This window comes from Fomitiporia mediterranea (assembly GCF_000271605.1).
Source record: "Fomitiporia mediterranea MF3/22 unplaced genomic scaffold FOMMEscaffold_7, whole genome shotgun sequence".
Lineage (NCBI taxonomy): Eukaryota > Fungi > Basidiomycota > Agaricomycetes > Hymenochaetales > Hymenochaetaceae > Fomitiporia > Fomitiporia mediterranea.
The window spans coordinates 2,377,497-2,395,035 of record NW_006760392.1 but is presented as its reverse complement, the minus strand read 5'-3'; the positions used below and the strand labels follow the sequence as shown (position 1 = coordinate 2,395,035).

General features: G+C 46.6%; 6 protein-coding genes and 1 non-coding gene across 7 annotated transcripts; 4 read left to right on the top strand and 3 right to left on the bottom strand.

Moving 5' to 3' along the window:
- Positions 1-648: 648 nt before the first annotated feature.
- On the top strand, positions 649-3,987 carry FOMMEDRAFT_88201 (TPR-like protein; the record flags this gene model as incomplete). The annotated part of the gene is made up of 2 exons (XM_007267629.1): positions 649-2,725; positions 2,807-3,987. 2 exons carry the CDS (start codon positions 649-651, stop codon positions 3,985-3,987), a joined length of 3,258 nt encoding a protein of 1,085 aa, XP_007267691.1.
- Positions 3,988-5,171: 1,184 nt separating this feature from the next.
- On the bottom strand, positions 5,172-7,663 carry FOMMEDRAFT_157491 (pyruvate dehydrogenase; the record flags this gene model as incomplete). The annotated part of the gene is made up of 11 exons (XM_007267628.1): positions 5,172-5,293; positions 5,761-5,822; positions 5,908-6,292; positions 6,357-6,465; positions 6,533-6,688; positions 6,775-6,807; positions 6,872-6,972; positions 7,026-7,044; positions 7,100-7,178; positions 7,230-7,510; positions 7,580-7,663. 11 exons carry the CDS (start codon positions 7,661-7,663, stop codon positions 5,172-5,174), a joined length of 1,431 nt encoding a protein of 476 aa, XP_007267690.1.
- A 174-nt stretch (positions 7,664-7,837) lies between these two features.
- FOMMEDRAFT_109536 (WD40 repeat-like protein) lies at positions 7,838-10,464 on the top strand (the record flags this gene model as incomplete). The annotated part of the gene is made up of 10 exons (XM_007267627.1): positions 7,838-8,443; positions 8,535-8,658; positions 8,712-8,749; positions 8,830-9,205; positions 9,275-9,359; positions 9,417-9,492; positions 9,563-9,733; positions 9,799-9,840; positions 9,923-10,102; positions 10,232-10,464. 10 exons carry the CDS (start codon positions 7,838-7,840, stop codon positions 10,403-10,405), a joined length of 1,872 nt encoding a protein of 623 aa, XP_007267689.1. The 3' UTR covers positions 10,406-10,464.
- A 729-nt stretch (positions 10,465-11,193) lies between these two features.
- On the top strand, positions 11,194-12,977 carry FOMMEDRAFT_141375 (tRNA-methyltransferase). The gene is made up of 9 exons (XM_007267626.1): positions 11,194-11,256; positions 11,359-11,496; positions 11,558-11,655; positions 11,713-11,780; positions 11,844-11,974; positions 12,044-12,182; positions 12,249-12,432; positions 12,504-12,662; positions 12,720-12,977. Exons 1-9 carry the CDS (start codon positions 11,206-11,208, stop codon positions 12,898-12,900), a joined length of 1,149 nt encoding a protein of 382 aa, XP_007267688.1. The 5' UTR covers positions 11,194-11,205; the 3' UTR covers positions 12,901-12,977.
- A 279-nt stretch (positions 12,978-13,256) lies between these two features.
- On the bottom strand, positions 13,257-13,327 carry FOMMEDRAFT_t46. The gene has a single exon. It is a non-coding gene; the product is annotated as a tRNA-Gly (tRNA).
- A 1,734-nt stretch (positions 13,328-15,061) lies between these two features.
- FOMMEDRAFT_157488 (uncharacterized protein) lies at positions 15,062-15,397 on the top strand (the record flags this gene model as incomplete). The annotated part of the gene is made up of 1 exon (XM_007267625.1): positions 15,062-15,397. The coding sequence occupies one exon, from the start codon at positions 15,062-15,064 to the stop codon at positions 15,395-15,397; it is 336 nt and encodes a 111-aa protein (XP_007267687.1).
- Positions 15,398-15,424: 27 nt separating this feature from the next.
- On the bottom strand, positions 15,425-16,784 carry FOMMEDRAFT_168770 (uncharacterized protein; the record flags this gene model as incomplete). The annotated part of the gene is made up of 10 exons (XM_007267624.1): positions 15,425-15,474; positions 15,552-15,772; positions 15,830-15,970; positions 16,026-16,104; positions 16,158-16,253; positions 16,298-16,336; positions 16,387-16,497; positions 16,535-16,547; positions 16,614-16,644; positions 16,711-16,784. 10 exons carry the CDS (start codon positions 16,782-16,784, stop codon positions 15,425-15,427), a joined length of 855 nt encoding a protein of 284 aa, XP_007267686.1.
- Between the last annotated feature and the right edge of the window lie 755 nt (positions 16,785-17,539).

Below are 17,539 nucleotides of genomic sequence, written 5' to 3'. Positions count from 1 at the left end.
ATGATCATGAAAACGCCTTGTCCATGACAACTATTCGTGTCGTTTGTCACATCTGTCATATTTATGATTATGTATATTTTTAACTTACCATATTTGTAGATAGCAACCGAATCTATTGTACCTCATCGCACTGCCATCCTATTTCTGGCATGGCCAGTACAATGAACAAGCTGTTGCCTCGTCCTTTGAGCCACGACGTTTTGCCTCTGCATACTGTCTCACACCCCAGACACAGTTCTATCCAATTGACGAAAGAAACAGCTAACCGTCTCCTGACATTCTTCAAACGTGAACTTCTTCGTAGTACTTATTCAATTGCCCAATAATTCACTGTCTGTGGGACGGAAGTGCAAAAGCAGGCCATCACTCTTACTACCCAGGTAGATCATCTCTGCCTCCTTTTGCTGCAAGACTTGCATTTTGATTCCCTTGTTACTGAAACAGACACACTGAAAGATGGAAATAAGTTGGAAACAATTTCTGCTACGCATGATCGTCAAAATGGTTCTGAACCACATGAATATCCGGCTCTTGAAAAGTGTGGGTATTTCAAGCAACCAGAAGACATTAATGGCTATACTGTATACAGTTCTACTACTCTCCAATGTTCGATTGGACATCCCAATCATTCTGATTTGCTGTTTGGCTATGTTCCTTGTCATTTCGAGACAATTCAAGCAACGGAGACAAGTGGACAATGTAGAAGAATCTATTGTACTAGAACGAGCTGCCCTGGAGCGTTGCCCCAGAGACCATCCTAATCGTCCTATGCATCTCAACAACCTTGCGGCTTTTCTGCACAGACGTTACAAAGAGTGCAAAAGGAGTGAAGACATCGAGGAAGCTATCAAGTTACATCGAGCGGCTCTCGAGCTTCGCCCTGAGAGCCATCCTCATCGCTCAGTGTCTCTCAACAACCTTGCAAGGTCCCTGCACAGCTGCTACGAACAGCAAGGAAAGATCGAGGACCTTGAGGAGGCCATTGAGCTACACCGAGCGGCACTTGAGCTTTGTCCCGTGGGTGACCCCAATCGTTTTACGTCTCTCAGCCTCCTTGCAATTTCCCTGCGCAGCCGATATGAACGGCGTGGAAGGACTGAGGACTTTGAGGAAGTCATCAAGTTGCTCCGAGCTGCTCTCGTTCTGTGCCCCGAAGGCCACCCTACTCATTTCTGGACTCTGAACCTCCTTGCAATTTCCCTTACCTACCGAAATGAACAGCATGGAAGGACTGAAGACCTTGAGGAGGCTATCGGGTTATACCGAGCCGCCCTCGAGTCACGTTCTGTGAGCGATCCTGATCGCCTTACCTGTCTCAGCAGCCTTGCAACTTCCCTGTCCTCCCGATATGCATGGAATGGAAGGACTGAGGATCTTAACGAGACCATCGAGCTTCGCCGAGCCGACCTCAAGCGTCACCCCGAAGGCCATGCTCGTCGCTCTGCATCTCTCAGTAGGCTTGCGCTTTCTTTGCGCACCAGATATCAGCAGCAGCATGGAAGTATTGAAGACCTTAACGAGGCCATCGAGATACACCGAGCAGACTTAGAGCTTCGCCATGAAGGTCATCCTGGTCGTTCTATATCTCTCATCAATCTTGCAATTTCGCTGTCCATCCGATTCGAACAACTTGGGGACCCTAGTGACCTTGAGGAGGCCATTGAGTTGGGACGAGCTGCCCTCGAGCTTCGCCCTGAAGGCCATCCTCGTCGTTTTAGGTGTCTCCACGTCCTCGCAAGTTCACTACGCCTTCGATACGAGCAGCACGGAAGGATTGAAGACCTTGAGGAGGCTATTGCACTGCAACGAGCCGCCCTTGAGCTTTATCCTCTGGACGACCCTGATCGTTCTACGTGTCTCTGCAGCCTTGCAGCTTCCCTGTCTACCCGATACGCGCAGCACGAAAGGACTGAAGACCTCGAGGAGGCCATTGAATTGAACCGCGCTACCGTGGAGCTTTCCAAAGACCATCATGATCGTTCTATGTATCTTAACAACCTTGCAATTTCCCTGAATACTCGATACAATCAGCATAGAAGGGAAGAGGACCTTGAAGAAACAATCAAATTGCACCGCGCGGCTCTGGAACTGCGCCCAGAAGGCCACCCTCATCATTATATGTCTCTTATCAACCTTGCGTCTGCCTTGTTTGCTCAGTACCAACAACATGGGAGGATGGAGGACCTTGATAAGGTCATTGAGTTGAGCCGCACTGCTCTGGAATTTCTCCCCGAAGGTCATCCTCATCGTTCTTCCTCTCTTGCCAGTCTCGCGGGTTTCTTATATATTCTAGTCAAGCAACGATGGTGTACGGAAGAGTTTGAAGAATGCATCCGATTACTGGAGCTCGCTGCCACCCATAGATTCTCGGGATCATTCATGCGCCTACGGGCAGCGCGTCAATGGGCAGAAATTGCGCGATCGCGCAAGCACGACACCACCTTTGCAGCTTATAAAGCGACAGTATCGATACTTCAACATGCTCTCACCGTGAATCCAACTCTTCACTCACAACATAACTTCCTCCTCAGGAGTAATGAATACAGAGCACTCACCTTGGACGCTGCTTCTTATGCAGTAGAGGAAAATCAATTGGAGCAAGCCATAGTGATACTTGAGCAAGGAAGAGGCTTGCTCTGGTCGCAGCTTCGCGGTTTCAGGACTCCCCTAGACCAACTAGCAGAAACGAGCAAAGAGCTCGTCGATAGATTCAGGGATGTTAGCGGTCGGCTGGAGAACCTTGCAACATCGGACGACGCACTAATACCTGGTTCCACCACGAACGGAAACGGATCACTTAGGCCAGGCGTCAAAACGGATCGAACACGATTTGATGAGCTGCTGAAGTTGAAGAAACGGCTTTCCAATGAGCAAGAGCAGGTCATTGATGAGATTCGACGAGTTCCGGGGTTCGAGAGTTTCCTTAAAGGCAGTCCGTTTAAGGAACTGCAGCAGGTGGCTTCCGAGGGACCAGTCATCGTGGTCAATCACTGCAAATACCGTTCCAATGCCCTCATCATTCTCTGTCGTGACGACCCGTCGGTCATCTGTGTCCCGTTGGATGATGATTTTTATGAAGATAGCATCAGGCTGTGCCAAGAACTTGTGGAGACGCGCCAACGATTCAACGCTGATTCGTGTGATTATGATGAAAAGCTTCGTGAAGCAATGAAGATGATATGGGACAGAGTTGTCTCCAAGGTTATAGTTGAACTTAACAGAGTTGGGGTCGCTAAAGGTTCTCGCATCTGGTGGTGTCCTACATCCGTGTTGTCAGCGCTTCCGTTCCATGCAGCAGGACCGTTTGAGGCTGATGGTGTCACGAAATACTTATTGGATGATTATACCTCGTCATATACGCCGACACTCGGAGCCCTGATAAATGCACGGTCAGGCGGCGATGAAGACGATCCGACAGTGCTGGTTATCGGAGATACCTCACTTCGGTCAGCTAAGCAGGAGATTTCCAACATCCGAAATTGTGGTATGACCACCAAACTGCTCGTCGGCAAGAAAGCGTCTCGTGATGGAGCGATTAAAGCTGTCCAGGAAGCGACATGGGTCCATTTTGTTTGTCACGGGTCCTTGGATTCAAGCCCTTTCAACTCTTCATTCAATCTGTCCGGTCGTGGGCTAACGATGCTCGACATCATCCAAACGAGTCTTCCAAATGCGGAGTTTGCGTTTCTTTCTGCCTGCCATACGGCGGAACAGCCTCACAACGGTGCCTACGACGAAGTCCTTCACCTCGCAGCGGCCATGCAATTTTCTGGTTTTCGAAGTGTGATTGGTTCGATGTGGGAGCTTCTTGATAAGGATGGCCCCATATTTGCTAAGACCGTTTACGAGTACATAAACGAATGCGAGGAGGGAGGGGTGAAGTATAAGAGGGCGGCTGAAGGTCTTCGCAAAGCAGCTTTGGAGTTGAAAGCGCGGGAGGGGATCCAGACTGAACGATGGGTCAACCTTGTGCATATAGGTGCTTGAGTGATGTTGTCTTAAAATTTAAGCTCTATTAGATAGCAGTTCTATTTTGCTTATCTAATCTTGATTATTCATCATGATGTGACTTTGGAACGCTGAGTGCTCACGTGACACAACTACACACAAATCCTCTATCAACCCGGTTTGCCAAGTCTAAGGCAGCACATTCTCGTCTCGGAATCAAAAGGAGTGAGAGGAGAATATGATGTACTGTGCGTGTTGGAACGATCGCAATATGCCAAGAATGCCCAGGGCCAGGGCTGCTTTCATCAGTCCTCACTGTGTCCACCGTCGACAGAAGACGAAGCCAAATCACAAGGCATACTCCAGTCCTGAAAGAAGTATGTGTACATCCCGGTCAGAATTCTCTAGAAACAGAAAGATAAACGACAAGTTTAATCCTTCCGTAGTCCGCTTTACTACCTTCTCGCTGCTCTTTTCTCTAGCCTCATCCATCATTTTGGGTTGCAACTACGATAACTCAAACTCTACTGGTCATTCTACCAATGTTCCCAAAATTGAAGTTCCTGTACGTCGTACTTTGACCAAGTTCCTCATCCCGATATCCTCCATCCACCGTCCACTACTCGTTCGGCGGACCAACATCGTCAACACAGAAAGTGTATCTCCGTGAAACTAGGAACTGTCCTTCGTGACACCAAACAAGGAATAATAGAGCTACGGAACTCAGAAAGCGACTCGCCTCTTCTCGCGTGAAAGACAAATTGCACAGGTGGATGAAAGATCGAGCTCAACCTTTCCTTGAAGGATACAGTAAAGGCTTAAACACGTAATAAGCCAAACAAGATTTCTTGTTTCCCAAATAAACTCAAGTTATCCGAGTATAAGTAAGTGAGTACAATGTGTATTGTGCTATCACTGATAACGCAGGGAAATCTTTACTGTGGATAACTAGTAGAAACAGCTCCCGTGGACTGGACAATACTTAAATGTTACTAATTACTATGTACAGATTTGGGGAACTGGCTATATGCGCTTCGCTCCGGTACTTTGCCCATCCCATAGCTTGAGGACATAGCAATCTGGCCTTCCATAGACCACGTTCCACACGCGTTTGTCCGGCAGTGTATTCTGTCAATATAATATGAGCTTTACACAAAACTTCGGGACACAGCAGACTCGGAAAAGCAGACCTATGTTCTCGTACTACGGCAAAAACAGGGCCTTTAGGTTTCGACGATACGTTCGTCTACACCTCCTTCCCTTTCCACGTTTCTCTCCTCATCAAACGCTCTAGCCTTGTACGTAACCATTCCGTACGGGCGTGCATCTGCTCCAGTGTATGATGCTGTGGTGCATATAGAGTGCACTAAGAGGATGGGAGTACAAGGGAGGCGAGAAGAAGTTGTTGACATGCTTGAAGGCAGCAGGCTGTATGCATGGTTGGCGGTGAGATGAGTTATTCGCTAGGGGTGGAGGAATAAACAGACGTGCTAGAAGTTATTAAAATCAGAACATTGTTTCTGGATGGGACGGAGCTGACTGTAGATAACGCTGGTATTCTTCGTGTTTATTGATGAGAGAATTACTACATGCAAAGTGCCAAACAATGTTACTACTAACATCGTACTCTACAAGGTTTAAAAATATAACGATACTGAACAAGATTTATTTCATTGCAAACGAAAGCAACTTGAAGCACCATTGGACGGACGTGCATATGATTAGGTCAAGAAAGACAGAACAAAAAAGCAAGTTGTACAAGACAAGCAAGATCCGGATGTGGTTTCTAGTAAGTCAAAGTCTCCAGAATACCGTCTAAAACCCTGATAGCGTCCGGGATGAGGAACTTCTCGTACTGCAGTGCAGCCGGGAGACTGTAGCATAAAGAATATCAGCATCGTTAGCTCATGGAAGATAACAGAAATTCAGTAGAATGCATTAGTAATGAAAGATACTCACTCCCAAGCAGCAACTCTCTTCACAGGCGCCTTCAACCTCAAAAAACACCTCTTCTGTATCTCAGCAGCAATTTCCGCACCAACCCCACCCGTCACACTTGCCTCATGCACAATAACCAACCTCCCAGTTCTCTTCACGCTCTCCTCAATCGTCTCCACGTCCCACGGTAAGATCGTCCGAAGATCAATCAATTCTATATTTGCAGAGCGCAGGGAGTTAGGTATATAGGGGAAGAGCGTAGGAGGAGGGGAAGTGAGCAGGTGCATGGCTGTTTCGCAGTGGTAGAGAGGTGTGCCCCAGGAGAGGAGTGTGAGGTCTGACCCCCTTGTCAGGACTTCGGCGGAGGAGAGGGGGAGTTGGAAGTCGTCTATTGGGACTTGTTCGACTATATGCGAACCATGTTGATTAGGCTCTTCACGAATATACGGAAAATAGGAACGTTTGCTTACCTGCGGAACGGTAGAGAACTTTAGGTTCCATGAATATTACCGGGTTGGGATCTCGAATTGAGCTGAGAAGGAGACCCTTTGCTTGGATTGGTGAACGAGGGATGACAATCTATCAAGCGGCACGGAGATTAACATTGCTATGTGTTATGACGATATCCAAATTAAACTTGATATACCTTTATCCCTGAGGCTCCAAGAAAGAATCCCTCAGGACTCTGAGAGTGATAAAGACCACCATGACCGACAGACATGGTCGGTGTGCGAATAGTAAGACCGCCTGCGTTAAATTGACCTCCGGAGCGGTATCGGTATTTCGCGGCTTCGTTTACGATCTACGCATATAGTGGTTGGCACTGGTTTAGATACGTCCTCATGCTATGTGGAGATACATGGGTAAATGGGCAAAGATGAAACGTACTTGGTCGAATGCAGGGTATATGTAATCCGAGAACTAAGGGAATGGATTTTGTTTGTTTTAATGAAAGTGCATTGGACCAGAATGTAAGGTTACGGACCTGGATTTCTGCTATTGCGGTATGGCCCATTGCTGCAAGTCCGATACCGAAGCCTACGATGCCTTGCTCTGTGAGTGGAGTGTTGAATACGCGTTCTTGACCTGAAGCATGCGCTGTGAGTAAATGCATCCGTTACCTGCAAGGTTCAACGTACCAAACTCCTCCGCAAGTCCCTTTGATAGGAACATCAGATACTCTCTACCGTGCTACATTAGTTATTGGACGTACCATGGAACATCTGAATACCCCACCAAATGCAACGTCCTCTCCGAATAATATTGCCGTGTCATCCTTCATCATCGCATGACTAGTAGCATGTTAGCTCAACGCAAGCGCGCTATCCATGACGATACGGTACCTCATAGCATCCCGAACTGCCTGGTATACGTTCATTTTGCGCGCATCGCGTCCGCCGATGATTTCGCGCGTTGGAGTGGTGTCATCCTCGTCGGTCCATTTGATTCCGGGAGTGCGTAACGCGCCGTCGCGTGTCGACTTCAATAATCGCGAAGTTGCGATGGACGGGAGGTGTCCGCCTGCTGGGGGAGGCTCGAGCGACGCGCCCTCGGAGGCAACGCCAGTGGAGCCCGTTCCGTTTGACTGGTGCCGAAGCTGTTGTTGGAGTTGGTGTTGGCGTGCCTGGAGAAGGTGAGGTGCAGGCGTCGATCAGAAGTGCGTGGAGGGGAAATTGAATTGAAAGTCACCAACTCGTATCAGTGTTGTTGCCCTGGGCGCACGCAGCCGATAAAACTTGTGCATCGTCTGCATCGTCGTCGACGACGTGGACAGCATCGACGTTCACGTCAGAGTGTGAGTGTGCCACGGAAGTCCCGACGAAGCCGCAGGCTCAGCAATTGTTGGGTGCAGATCCGACGCGGTGCACACGGAGAATCGACACCAGCTGACTGAACTGCCAGCCCGGATCTTCTTAGCACCTCCAGAGACCGCTTCCTCATCGCGCGATCAATGGAGAACGACTTGACCTTCGTCGCTCCAGAAGGCGTATACTCTAACGTTGAGGACCATAAGCCGACGCCCTACAACGCTCACATCGTCTATCCGACTACCTATCCCACAAAGCTATCCACAATCGTACTTCATTATCCGATTACTAAACCCGGAGTCACCCCCGGCCTTCCTCACTGGCAACTTCTCGGCGGTGGGAAGGACAAGGAAGCAAAGCACAAAGAAAAGGAAAGGGATAGAGAGAAGGAACGGGAGGATGGGCAGAGTCTGTCAAGCAGCGACCGTCCCGGTACCGACGAGGAAGGCAATAATAATAACAATTCAAACAACGAACTGCTGCATTCGCCGACATTGCAGCCGCAGCCACTATCACCTTCGCATGAGTCTCCGAAGCTCTTCTCGTCGCCGTCAATCAGCATGGCGAGAAAGAAGCCCGCATCCAGGCCGAAGCACAACATCCGGACGACAACATCGACGTTCGTGACGCGGATACAGAGCGTCGAGAACCTCAACAAGATCGTACAGAACAAACAGGGCACAGTGACCTATCTCTTCTACAATTCTGCAAAGAACTTCTTTTGGACGGAGCTCGGCGTTAAGGCAAAGGTATGTATGCAGTTGCAACGCTATCACTATTAAGCTTCCGACGACATGTGCTACTATGCTTCCGTTTTGACAAATAATAACACAACCACAGGAACCGCTTTCGCGAATAACCTTCTCCGCCTTCCCGACATGCCACGATGTTAACAGAACGACAGCAAAAATGACAAGCCTTGACATCGTCATCGGCTTCAACACCGGAGACCTCATCTGGTTCGGTACGAGCCACTTTCCTTCCGCATAAATTTCATTGATTGATGTGCATACACAGACCCAATCACGGGAAGATATATGCGGCTAAACAAGCAGGTCGGTGTGGGCGCCTAAAGCTTCCGTCTGTCTATTTACAATTACTGAAAAGAAGGAATTGTTCTGTTCTATGTTCGTAGGGATGCATCAATAACTCTCCGTGCACAGCAGTCCGGTGGGTACCTGGCTCCCCATCCGTCTTCGTCGCCTCCCACGCAGACGGCACAATCATCGTATACGATAAAGAGCGTGAGGACGGTACGTTCACTCCGCAGCAGCCATTTAAACGCCATACGGCGCCGCCCGTAAGCCAATCGGGAAGTAGCAGCTCGTCCATCCCCTCTGATGATGCAAGTTCTCGGGAAGAATGGGATCCCTTAGAGAGTATTTTTGTTACCACGCCGAAATGGCTTCCTGTCACTTCGCATACTGGGTTGAACCGCGGGAGATCGGAGAAGGAGCGGACTGCGAAGAACCCAGTGAGCCATTGGAGAGTATCTAAACGAGCTGTCGTGGGTAAGTTAAGTTACTTCAGTATCAGGGTATTATGGATTAAGTACTTAAAACTGGGATATCCCATTCCAGACTTTGCATATTCAAGCGATGCGCGGCTGGTGGCAGCGATCTCAGACGATGGATGTCTAAGGATCATAGACGCTTTGCAAGAGTCGTAAGTACACGTATGTATCTCTACTTTTGAGCATTTATTCACAATAGATGACAACAGGCTGGTCGACTGCTTTGCGTCTTACTTCGGTTCATTCACATGCGTCGCGTTCTCTGACGATTCGAGATTTGTTCTCGTATGTCTGATCTCCCTGATCACTCAAATGTCATTTTCTGTATCTCGTCCTCTAACTTTAATCGTAACAGACGGGAGGACAAGACGACCTCGTCACGATTTTCTCGATGACTGAAGGACGGGTGATTGCTCGATGTCAAGGACATTCGTCGTTCATCTCCTCTGTTGCGTTCGACTCTGTGCGAACAGACAAGCGGTCGTATCGGTTTGGTAGTGTAGGGGAAGACAATAAGCTCATTCTCGTGCGTTTAGCTTCTTTCTATACCAGTATTGTTTGGTTCTCACCCGTGCAACTTTTGGGTACCAGTGGGACTTCTCCGCAGGCGTGCTTCATCGTCCCAAATTACAGGTGCGTAGAAAAAAAAATAAAGCATCAACTAGGCGCAGCAAATTAAACATACTAACTCTATTCAATCTTACGTATTATGTAGGCAGCACAACAGCAACGAATGTCCATGTCCTCAACACTTTCCTTAGCACTTCGACGACGGGGCGACGCCGCAGAGGGTTCGACTCTACATCTCCCTCCACCGGCTATGAACGGCGAAGAAACCTCTAAGTATCACCCTGCTCCATCGCGTAATGAAGTTGCGGTGGTTCAACCCGTTCTTGTGAGTCTTCTCTACTGACTCTTACCTCGCTTTCTATTCCTTTCTTGTATTCTTCGTCACTGACGAACTTGTATTTGCTCTCAAACGCTAAACGCCTGAACACCTCGACAATTGACAATTGGAAAACAGACAAAACACATCGAATGCGACCTCCTAACCGGACTCGCCTTTACACAGTCCTCCGTGTTGACAGCTTCAAAGAACGGGGCGGTGAAGATGTGGGTTCGACCCTTGGCATTGCGCCCGAGGCCGACGAAACCTAGGATATTGCATTCGCATATTAATCCTTCGGATATTCTTTAACTTAATTTTGGTTTTTTTAAGTTGTTTCAAATGGAATTGGAAGACGCACCCATATCACCTTTTTATGCTATGTCTATCTGTGTATTTTATTATTTTGCTAAGTCAATGTGACACTTTTCCCCTCCCCTCACTTTCTTGATTATTGTCTATCCGGAAAATAATTTCTAGCCTTTTTCTTTTCACTTTTTTCTATTTCCATAACATTATATATTTTCCTGCAAGTTTTAGGTAGCAGAATGGACTATCTACACAGTAATATTTGACTATCTTATTATCCTGAGATCGACTTGGAGTGCATCTAGTTCCTTCTAGTTTCGAGAGTGCTTATGGTAAACAAATCCCGAGTCAGTATTGCAGGATCTGATTGCATAGCCTTTTTGTTTAGCCCAAGCACAGATTATCATAAATACTGGGTAGATTTTGCTGTAGCACGACCAAAAATAAAAAGTATGGACCCACAACGATCACGTGGGTCATTTTTGTAAACTTTGGTGGACAAGGGTCGAAGTCTCCGTCTTCATTCACCGATGAGCTTATTTACGTCTCGACAACTTCTTCGGCAGAGAGCACTGAGATGGCATCATCAAAGGGAACCTCTGATTGTGGAGCTGAGGAGATGGTATTCTTGTTCTGGCAGGGAAGGACTTGACACTGTTCACGGACACGAGCATGGACCAGGTCCGAAGAAGGGTGATCGTGGTATGTCATTATTTACTGGTTTTATTTGAGGGACAACCGAACTGATGAGTTGTTATTCGCCCGTTTCTTCATTCTTTCATTAATACATAGTCGTTGTCGCTATGTCCGGCGGAGTAGACTCTTCTGTCACTGCACGACTTCTTGCGGACAAGGTACATAGTCATCTCACCTCCGTAGCACGCATGGGCTGACTTCGCTCCGTCTGGCCCCTTTTCTTACCTTTCTTTGATACGCTTTCGTTTGGTGTTTGGTAGGACTACGATCTATCGGCGGTGTACATGCGAAACTGGGATACGCGGGATGAATCCGGGTCGGATAGAGGGTGCGAGTGGGAAAAGGATTGGGAAGATGTTCAGCTTGTGTGTCGGCAGGTCGGTCTACCATGTGAATTGGTGCGTCCATCCAACATTACGCTTTTCCATATTTCTTAAGGATTTTTCTGAAATCAATTAGATTGACCTGTCGAAAGAATACTGGACGTCCGTATTCGAGCCGTCGCTGGAAGCTTGGCAGGCAGGATTAACGCCGAATCCGGATATTTGGTGTAATCGGTAATTAATGCAACCCTTCCATGCTGTATCATTTGTACGTGTTATTAATGTGTCTAGAGAAGTGAAGTTCGGTGCACTCATGGATCATGTGGTTAAGAAGAACGGGGCTCAGTGGTTGGCAACCGGTCAGTCGCTAATAATCATAATAGGAACGGTAAACTGGAACAACGGCTTATAGTCTCTTTTAGGTCACTATGCAGGCGTTGGGTGGATACAATCCGGTCCTTTAAGGCCTCGACCAAGACTGGTCCGAGCAGTTGATAGAGACAAAGACCAAACATATTTCCTTTCGAGTATAACGGAATCAAGCTTAGAGAAGGTAATGTCCACCACTCATACATTACTCATTGAGTCTAACCAAATAAATTCTAACTCATGTCGTGCACAGGCTATCTTCCCATTACATCGTCTCCGAAAAACCGAAGTCCGCGAACTTGCTGCGCAATATAAGCTTCCTACAGCGGAAAGGTGCGAAAGTATGGGCATCTGCTTTGTCGGTGAGAAGAGACGGTTTGAAGATTTCTTGGGTACGTTCTCAGATTCAAGTTGCTTCTGACTTTCTTTCGTTAACTGAGTCCGATATAATCGATTAGCTGATTATATACTACCGAATCCTGGCCCTATCATAGACTTAATGACCGGGAAGGAGCTGGGAACGCATCAAGGCCTCTGGAGATATACGATTGGGCAAAATGCGAAGATTCCAGGATTACCGGTGAAGATGTTCGTTGCACGGAAAGATTCGAAGGAGAATCGCGTTTACGTTGTACCTGGCTCGTAAATATTTTTCGTCTTTACATTTTGAAGGTCGATTTTGGGCGGCTAAATTGTGTTATTGGGATGTTCAGGTCTCATCCGGCATTGTACAGCTCAGGTGTCCTCGTCCGGGACTTCCATTGGATTTGGGAAGATGAAATTCCACGGGACGTCGACTGTCAACAACCCGGTCTCAGAGGGAGAGTCAAAATCCGACATCGTATGACAGACGTGCCGTGTACAGTCAGAAGGTATGAAAGCTTTCTCGCATACGTTGTCTCATGATAATCTTATTCATTCTATGCCAGACAATCATCCAGAGAGCTTTTTATTTTGTTTGCAGAACCGCTGTTAGCTGTCACTCCTGGACAGGTAGCTGCGTTATACGATGTGGACAGAGAATGGTGTCTTGGGAGTGGTGAGATCGTACAGAGCATTCCCGTGAATCCCGTTAATGATACTGGAAACTGGCTTAATAAACTACTATAAGGACACTACTTGTTCTATACAACTACAAAAACTGCATCTCCCGTTCTCTTTCTGACGAATAGTCAAGATAATGTAACTATTAATGACAAAATACAGTAACTTTTTTTAACGGTTGGCATTATTATTGACTTCGGGGATAAACAAGGCATGCACCTAAGACCTCCCACAGCATCTAGTGATTATCAATCTTTGTTAAATAAGAGTTTAGCACAACATTAAGGGTATATTACTGCAGAACTCTCACAGCATCCTAGAAGAAATTAAGCACTAGAGACAAGTAGAATTTAAGAAAATCTTAATAGCAAGCTGTAAAAATTAAACTACTTGTTGTAAAATGTCAAAATCATAGTGGCGCATGTATTAAGGGGGAATCAAACCCCCGGCGGGTCGATGGCAACGACCCAGGTTACCACTACCCCATCAATGCATAATGCATAGAGTAGACGGAATTTATAATAATATATGTTTAATTCCTTTATGACAAAGGGATGTATTAATGTTAAGTTAAGGAGGCTTATTGTGACTAAGCTACTCCAGTACACTGTATGTTGATTAGAATTTATGCAAGATGAATTCCACAGTGTGTAAAGATAATTCAACTGTTTATTTTATATTTTTAATATTATTATACATAATAACAGATTTACTATATTCATAATAATAACCTTGTACACACAACATATAGAATCAAAGAATCCTTCCATATCCTACCCATTTAATACACTACTGTTTGGTTGTATATGTACTCAGTCATTCTTGTAGAAATACAACATGAATATGAAAACAGAAGAGAAAGTAGACAACTAGTAGGCAAACTCAAGGTAGTGCATGCACCAAGCAATGCTGAGCCTTGACTTTCTGCCAAAAACTCACCTGTTTCGGCAGAAAGTACACAACTAGCAATGCTCCAAGTAGTGACACCAAAAAAACAATATGGTACTTTGTTAGATTGTAGAGTAGAACATTTTGTTCTGAAAGGTTTGAAATGTCATAAAACTTGATAACAACATCATTATGCATATTGAAATCAAAAGTATAGATAGCTTACATTGTGAAAATTCGAAAATACTGCCAGAACCATCAAAAACTTCGACCCAATAACTGGTTCCATCACAAAGGAATGCTTCTTTCAAGTTTATGAGGAGGTGATCTCTAATAATGTACAGAAGCACAGGGCTCAAGGCAGAGACCAGGTAAACAGCTTTGTTAGCACTGTCGACAAAGAAGGTGGCTATTCTGAGTACAGCTATCGCTGTCAGACCAAGGGATAGTTAGACAAGTAAGAGATATAGTATTGGTGAGTTAATTTCACTGACAAGCAGTAGTACATGATTTGGTCTTTGACGATGATTTTGACAAGTTGGTGTCCTTTGAAGCTGCCCGATTCTTATCAGAGCCCATACACTTTATAGAGCGTCAAACACAGCAGAAGGAATCCGTTCACAGTGGGTAACGCCCTGCAAGCCGCCAAAGAGACTCAAGATACAGGGACAAACAGTCTACCAAGCGATTGCTAATTCCTTCTGATCGATAGCAGCCAGGGAAGGTGGTGTGAAGTAGCGAACATTCGTATCGGGGGAGCGACCGACGACAGATGGTGGCGTATCTGGGAGATCCTTGGAAAGAGCTGGAAGCAACCTCCAACTCGAAGCGGCTCCAATGCCTTATCCCCCAATCCTCTTGCCGCCGACATAGCAATGAACTCAGAGTAATCTAGCTAACACCTGGGGTCCAAAATGAAATGTATCCAGAATGAATCGAAACACGAGGATCAATTTATTCAGTTATATCTGAGCATGGGTGTTTGTGGGTGCAGATACTTTTATAACAGGACATTACGTACATGCTCCTTGCATCATCCATCATATCATAACTCTACTGCAGGAATATTATAGTGATATTTAATTGATATTTGTGTCACATGCTGAAAGTAATTCTGTACTGTCTGATAGACAGTAATATTATGTTCTACAATATGCTTGTTATACATGTGATGATTGTCTAGGCGTTAACTGATGTTCTATGCTGTGCTGCATGTCGAAGCAACTGCACTGAATCCGAGGGGCATAAGACAGTCATGAGGCAGTAGCTGCAGCAGCAGAAAAGCCTTGGATCAAAGTCGGCTCCCTCCATACAAGCCAAAACAAGTCTATAGAATTTCATGGCAACCATCCGTCCCGCTGGCACCAACGCTCTCAAAGTCCCTCATATAATGTGTATTTCACCCGAGCAGAGGAAGAATGGGAAGGTTGTCCAATATGCACTAGTTGAGAAGCTGGATGAGAAGAATCCGGGCGGGACTAGAATCAGGATCGAGACAGTCAAACTGCAGGTGGGAAGTGAGGTTGCGAGGAAACCAATCGACATGACACACCACCGCCAAAGCAAAAGATGCCGGAGCGATGAGGTCAACTCAAAGGTCAAGGAGAGCCCTACGGTTAGAATTCTTGACTGTGACGACTGTCGAAACGTGGATGACCTGCGCGTATCTTCTTGATGCTTCAAGGGGCTTCGTCGAAGAGGACTACTGATTCTCCGCCGGTTCGTAAAATAGGATGAGCATTCTAGAAAAGCCTTGGCCGTCATGAAACTCGATTTACGAGCATGAGCACGAGGACTGAAAAGGAAAGTCGAGCACAAAGGCGACTTACATCGTGAAAATTCAATAAGATTGCTGGATCCGTCAAGATTATCGACCCAGTAACTCGCTTCATCGTCTAAACACCGAGCGCCAGCTTCTTTCAAATTGATGAGGAGCTGATCTCCTAGAATGCTCAGAAGTACAGGACTTGCAGCTGCGATCAGAACGAGTGCTATGCCAATGTCGCGGACGAAAACGGTGGCTATTCTCAGAGCGGCAATCGCGATCAGACTAGGGGGAATGTTAGGTGTGCAAGAGTTCGGTGGACAGTAAGTGGATTCTACGCACAAGCAATAGTAAGTTGTTTGATCCTGGACGATGATCCTGACTAGTTGGAATCCCTTGAAGCCCGCTGATCGTCTAGAGAACTCAGCGGCCTTATAAAGCGTCAAACAGAGTAGAAGGAATCCGTAGGCCGTCGGTAATGCCCTGTAAGCTGTCAAGCCAACGTATATGGATATATAGAGTCACAAGAGCGGCATACCATGCAATTGCCAGTTCTCGCGGGGGCTCCACAGTCAATGTACAGACTGTGATACCTGTCGTAAGGTTCAGTGCGTATGCTGGTTCGTAATGATTAACAACAATAGGCGAGGGCACGAAAAAGAGGATGTACGATTTTCCACAAAGGTAAAGTAAATGAGGACTCCGAGAGAACCAGCGGACTGAGCGACCAGGAGAAGCTTCAGACACACATCCAGGATCTTGTCTTCTACGAGTCAATCCGTGTGAAGCGTGGAGTGATAGTGAACGTACTTTGACCATATAAAGCCGCAACCCGCAAGATGAGGATGTCTGTCAGCGCATTATTATTGTTTTAGCTTAGTGTCAACCTTGCTACTTACAGTCGAGCAGTGTGATTATGGACCAGTCTGGATGATCGCTGAGAGTGAATTGCAATTGAATCAAGTCGGAGCTCTTACTGGATATGGTTCCGGTCCAGAATGTGACGCGACCTGTTGCAGCTCAGCACATTTTGGGTATAACGACAACCTGCGACGTACATCTAAAAGAATACAGTGTTTATAGAAATTGGAATCCGCGATACGTTCTCGCAAGTTACACTACTCACAGTGAAGTGGTTTGTGTTCGAAAGCCATTGTCTGTCATACGAAAGCTTTCAATTCGTACTGCACAGAGGTGGGAATGGTTATACCGGATCCACTTACAGACTACTCGTGAAATACCACCTAATAGCCCGAAGCATCGATTCTACTCGGGGGTCAGAAGTCTCGAAAGACATGGACGGAGACATACATACTGCATAGAAGATACAAGTAACAGTAGTTATTGGACCAGGCTTAAGAAAGAAATTCAGAAATCAGCCCACGTCGTAGGAGACGACCAAGGTACTGACCCAGAAATATTTCGCCTACACGAGCACTCAGAATCTGATAACGTCAACAACGGAAAAGTCCATACCTCCCTGTCCATTCGGAGCGCTGAGAATGAAGTGAAGGCTAGCAGCACGAGAAAGGAATAGTCAACATACTCCAGTAATACATTAGAAGACTGCAGAACGCTATGGCGAAACACGCTTCAATTCTGATTTGGTAGACAGTCGTCGACGGAACAAGCATGGGCAGAGGTGGCGGGGTCGAACTAGATGAAAGTAAAAGGGGTGACGACATGACGGAAAGGTTCAGAGAGGGTTCGGGAGGACGGTATGGTACACATGTGCAGAACGGTATATAAAAAGGCAGGCTTAGGAACCGGGTAATTTCTGATCGCTTACAGCCAGGGAGGGCGGCGGAGCGTAGCGAACAATCACTACAGACGAGCACAACCGACGACAGATGGCGACGGAACCGGAAGACCCTCTGTCTCTGGAAACAACTGAAAGCGACCTCGGTCTCGAAGCGGCTGCAATTCGTGATCTCGCATCCCTTTTATCAGCATAGCAATGAACTGAGAGAAATCAGACTTATGCCTGGGGGTCCAAGATGATATATACAGTATCTAGATGGAATGAATCGAATGGAAGGGACCAATTAACAA

Coding starts and splice junctions, on each gene's coding strand:
- FOMMEDRAFT_141375 (XM_007267626.1), top strand. CDS start 11,206: ATGTCCGGCGGAGTAGACTCTTCTGTCACTGCACGACTTCTTGCGGAC. Junction 11,497..11,557: donor TCGGTCTACCATGTGAATTG/GTGCGTCCATCC, acceptor GAAATCAATTAG/ATTGACCTGTCGAAAGAATA. Junction 11,781..11,843: donor GGCTCAGTGGTTGGCAACCG/GTCAGTCGCTAA, acceptor AGTCTCTTTTAG/GTCACTATGCAGGCGTTGGG.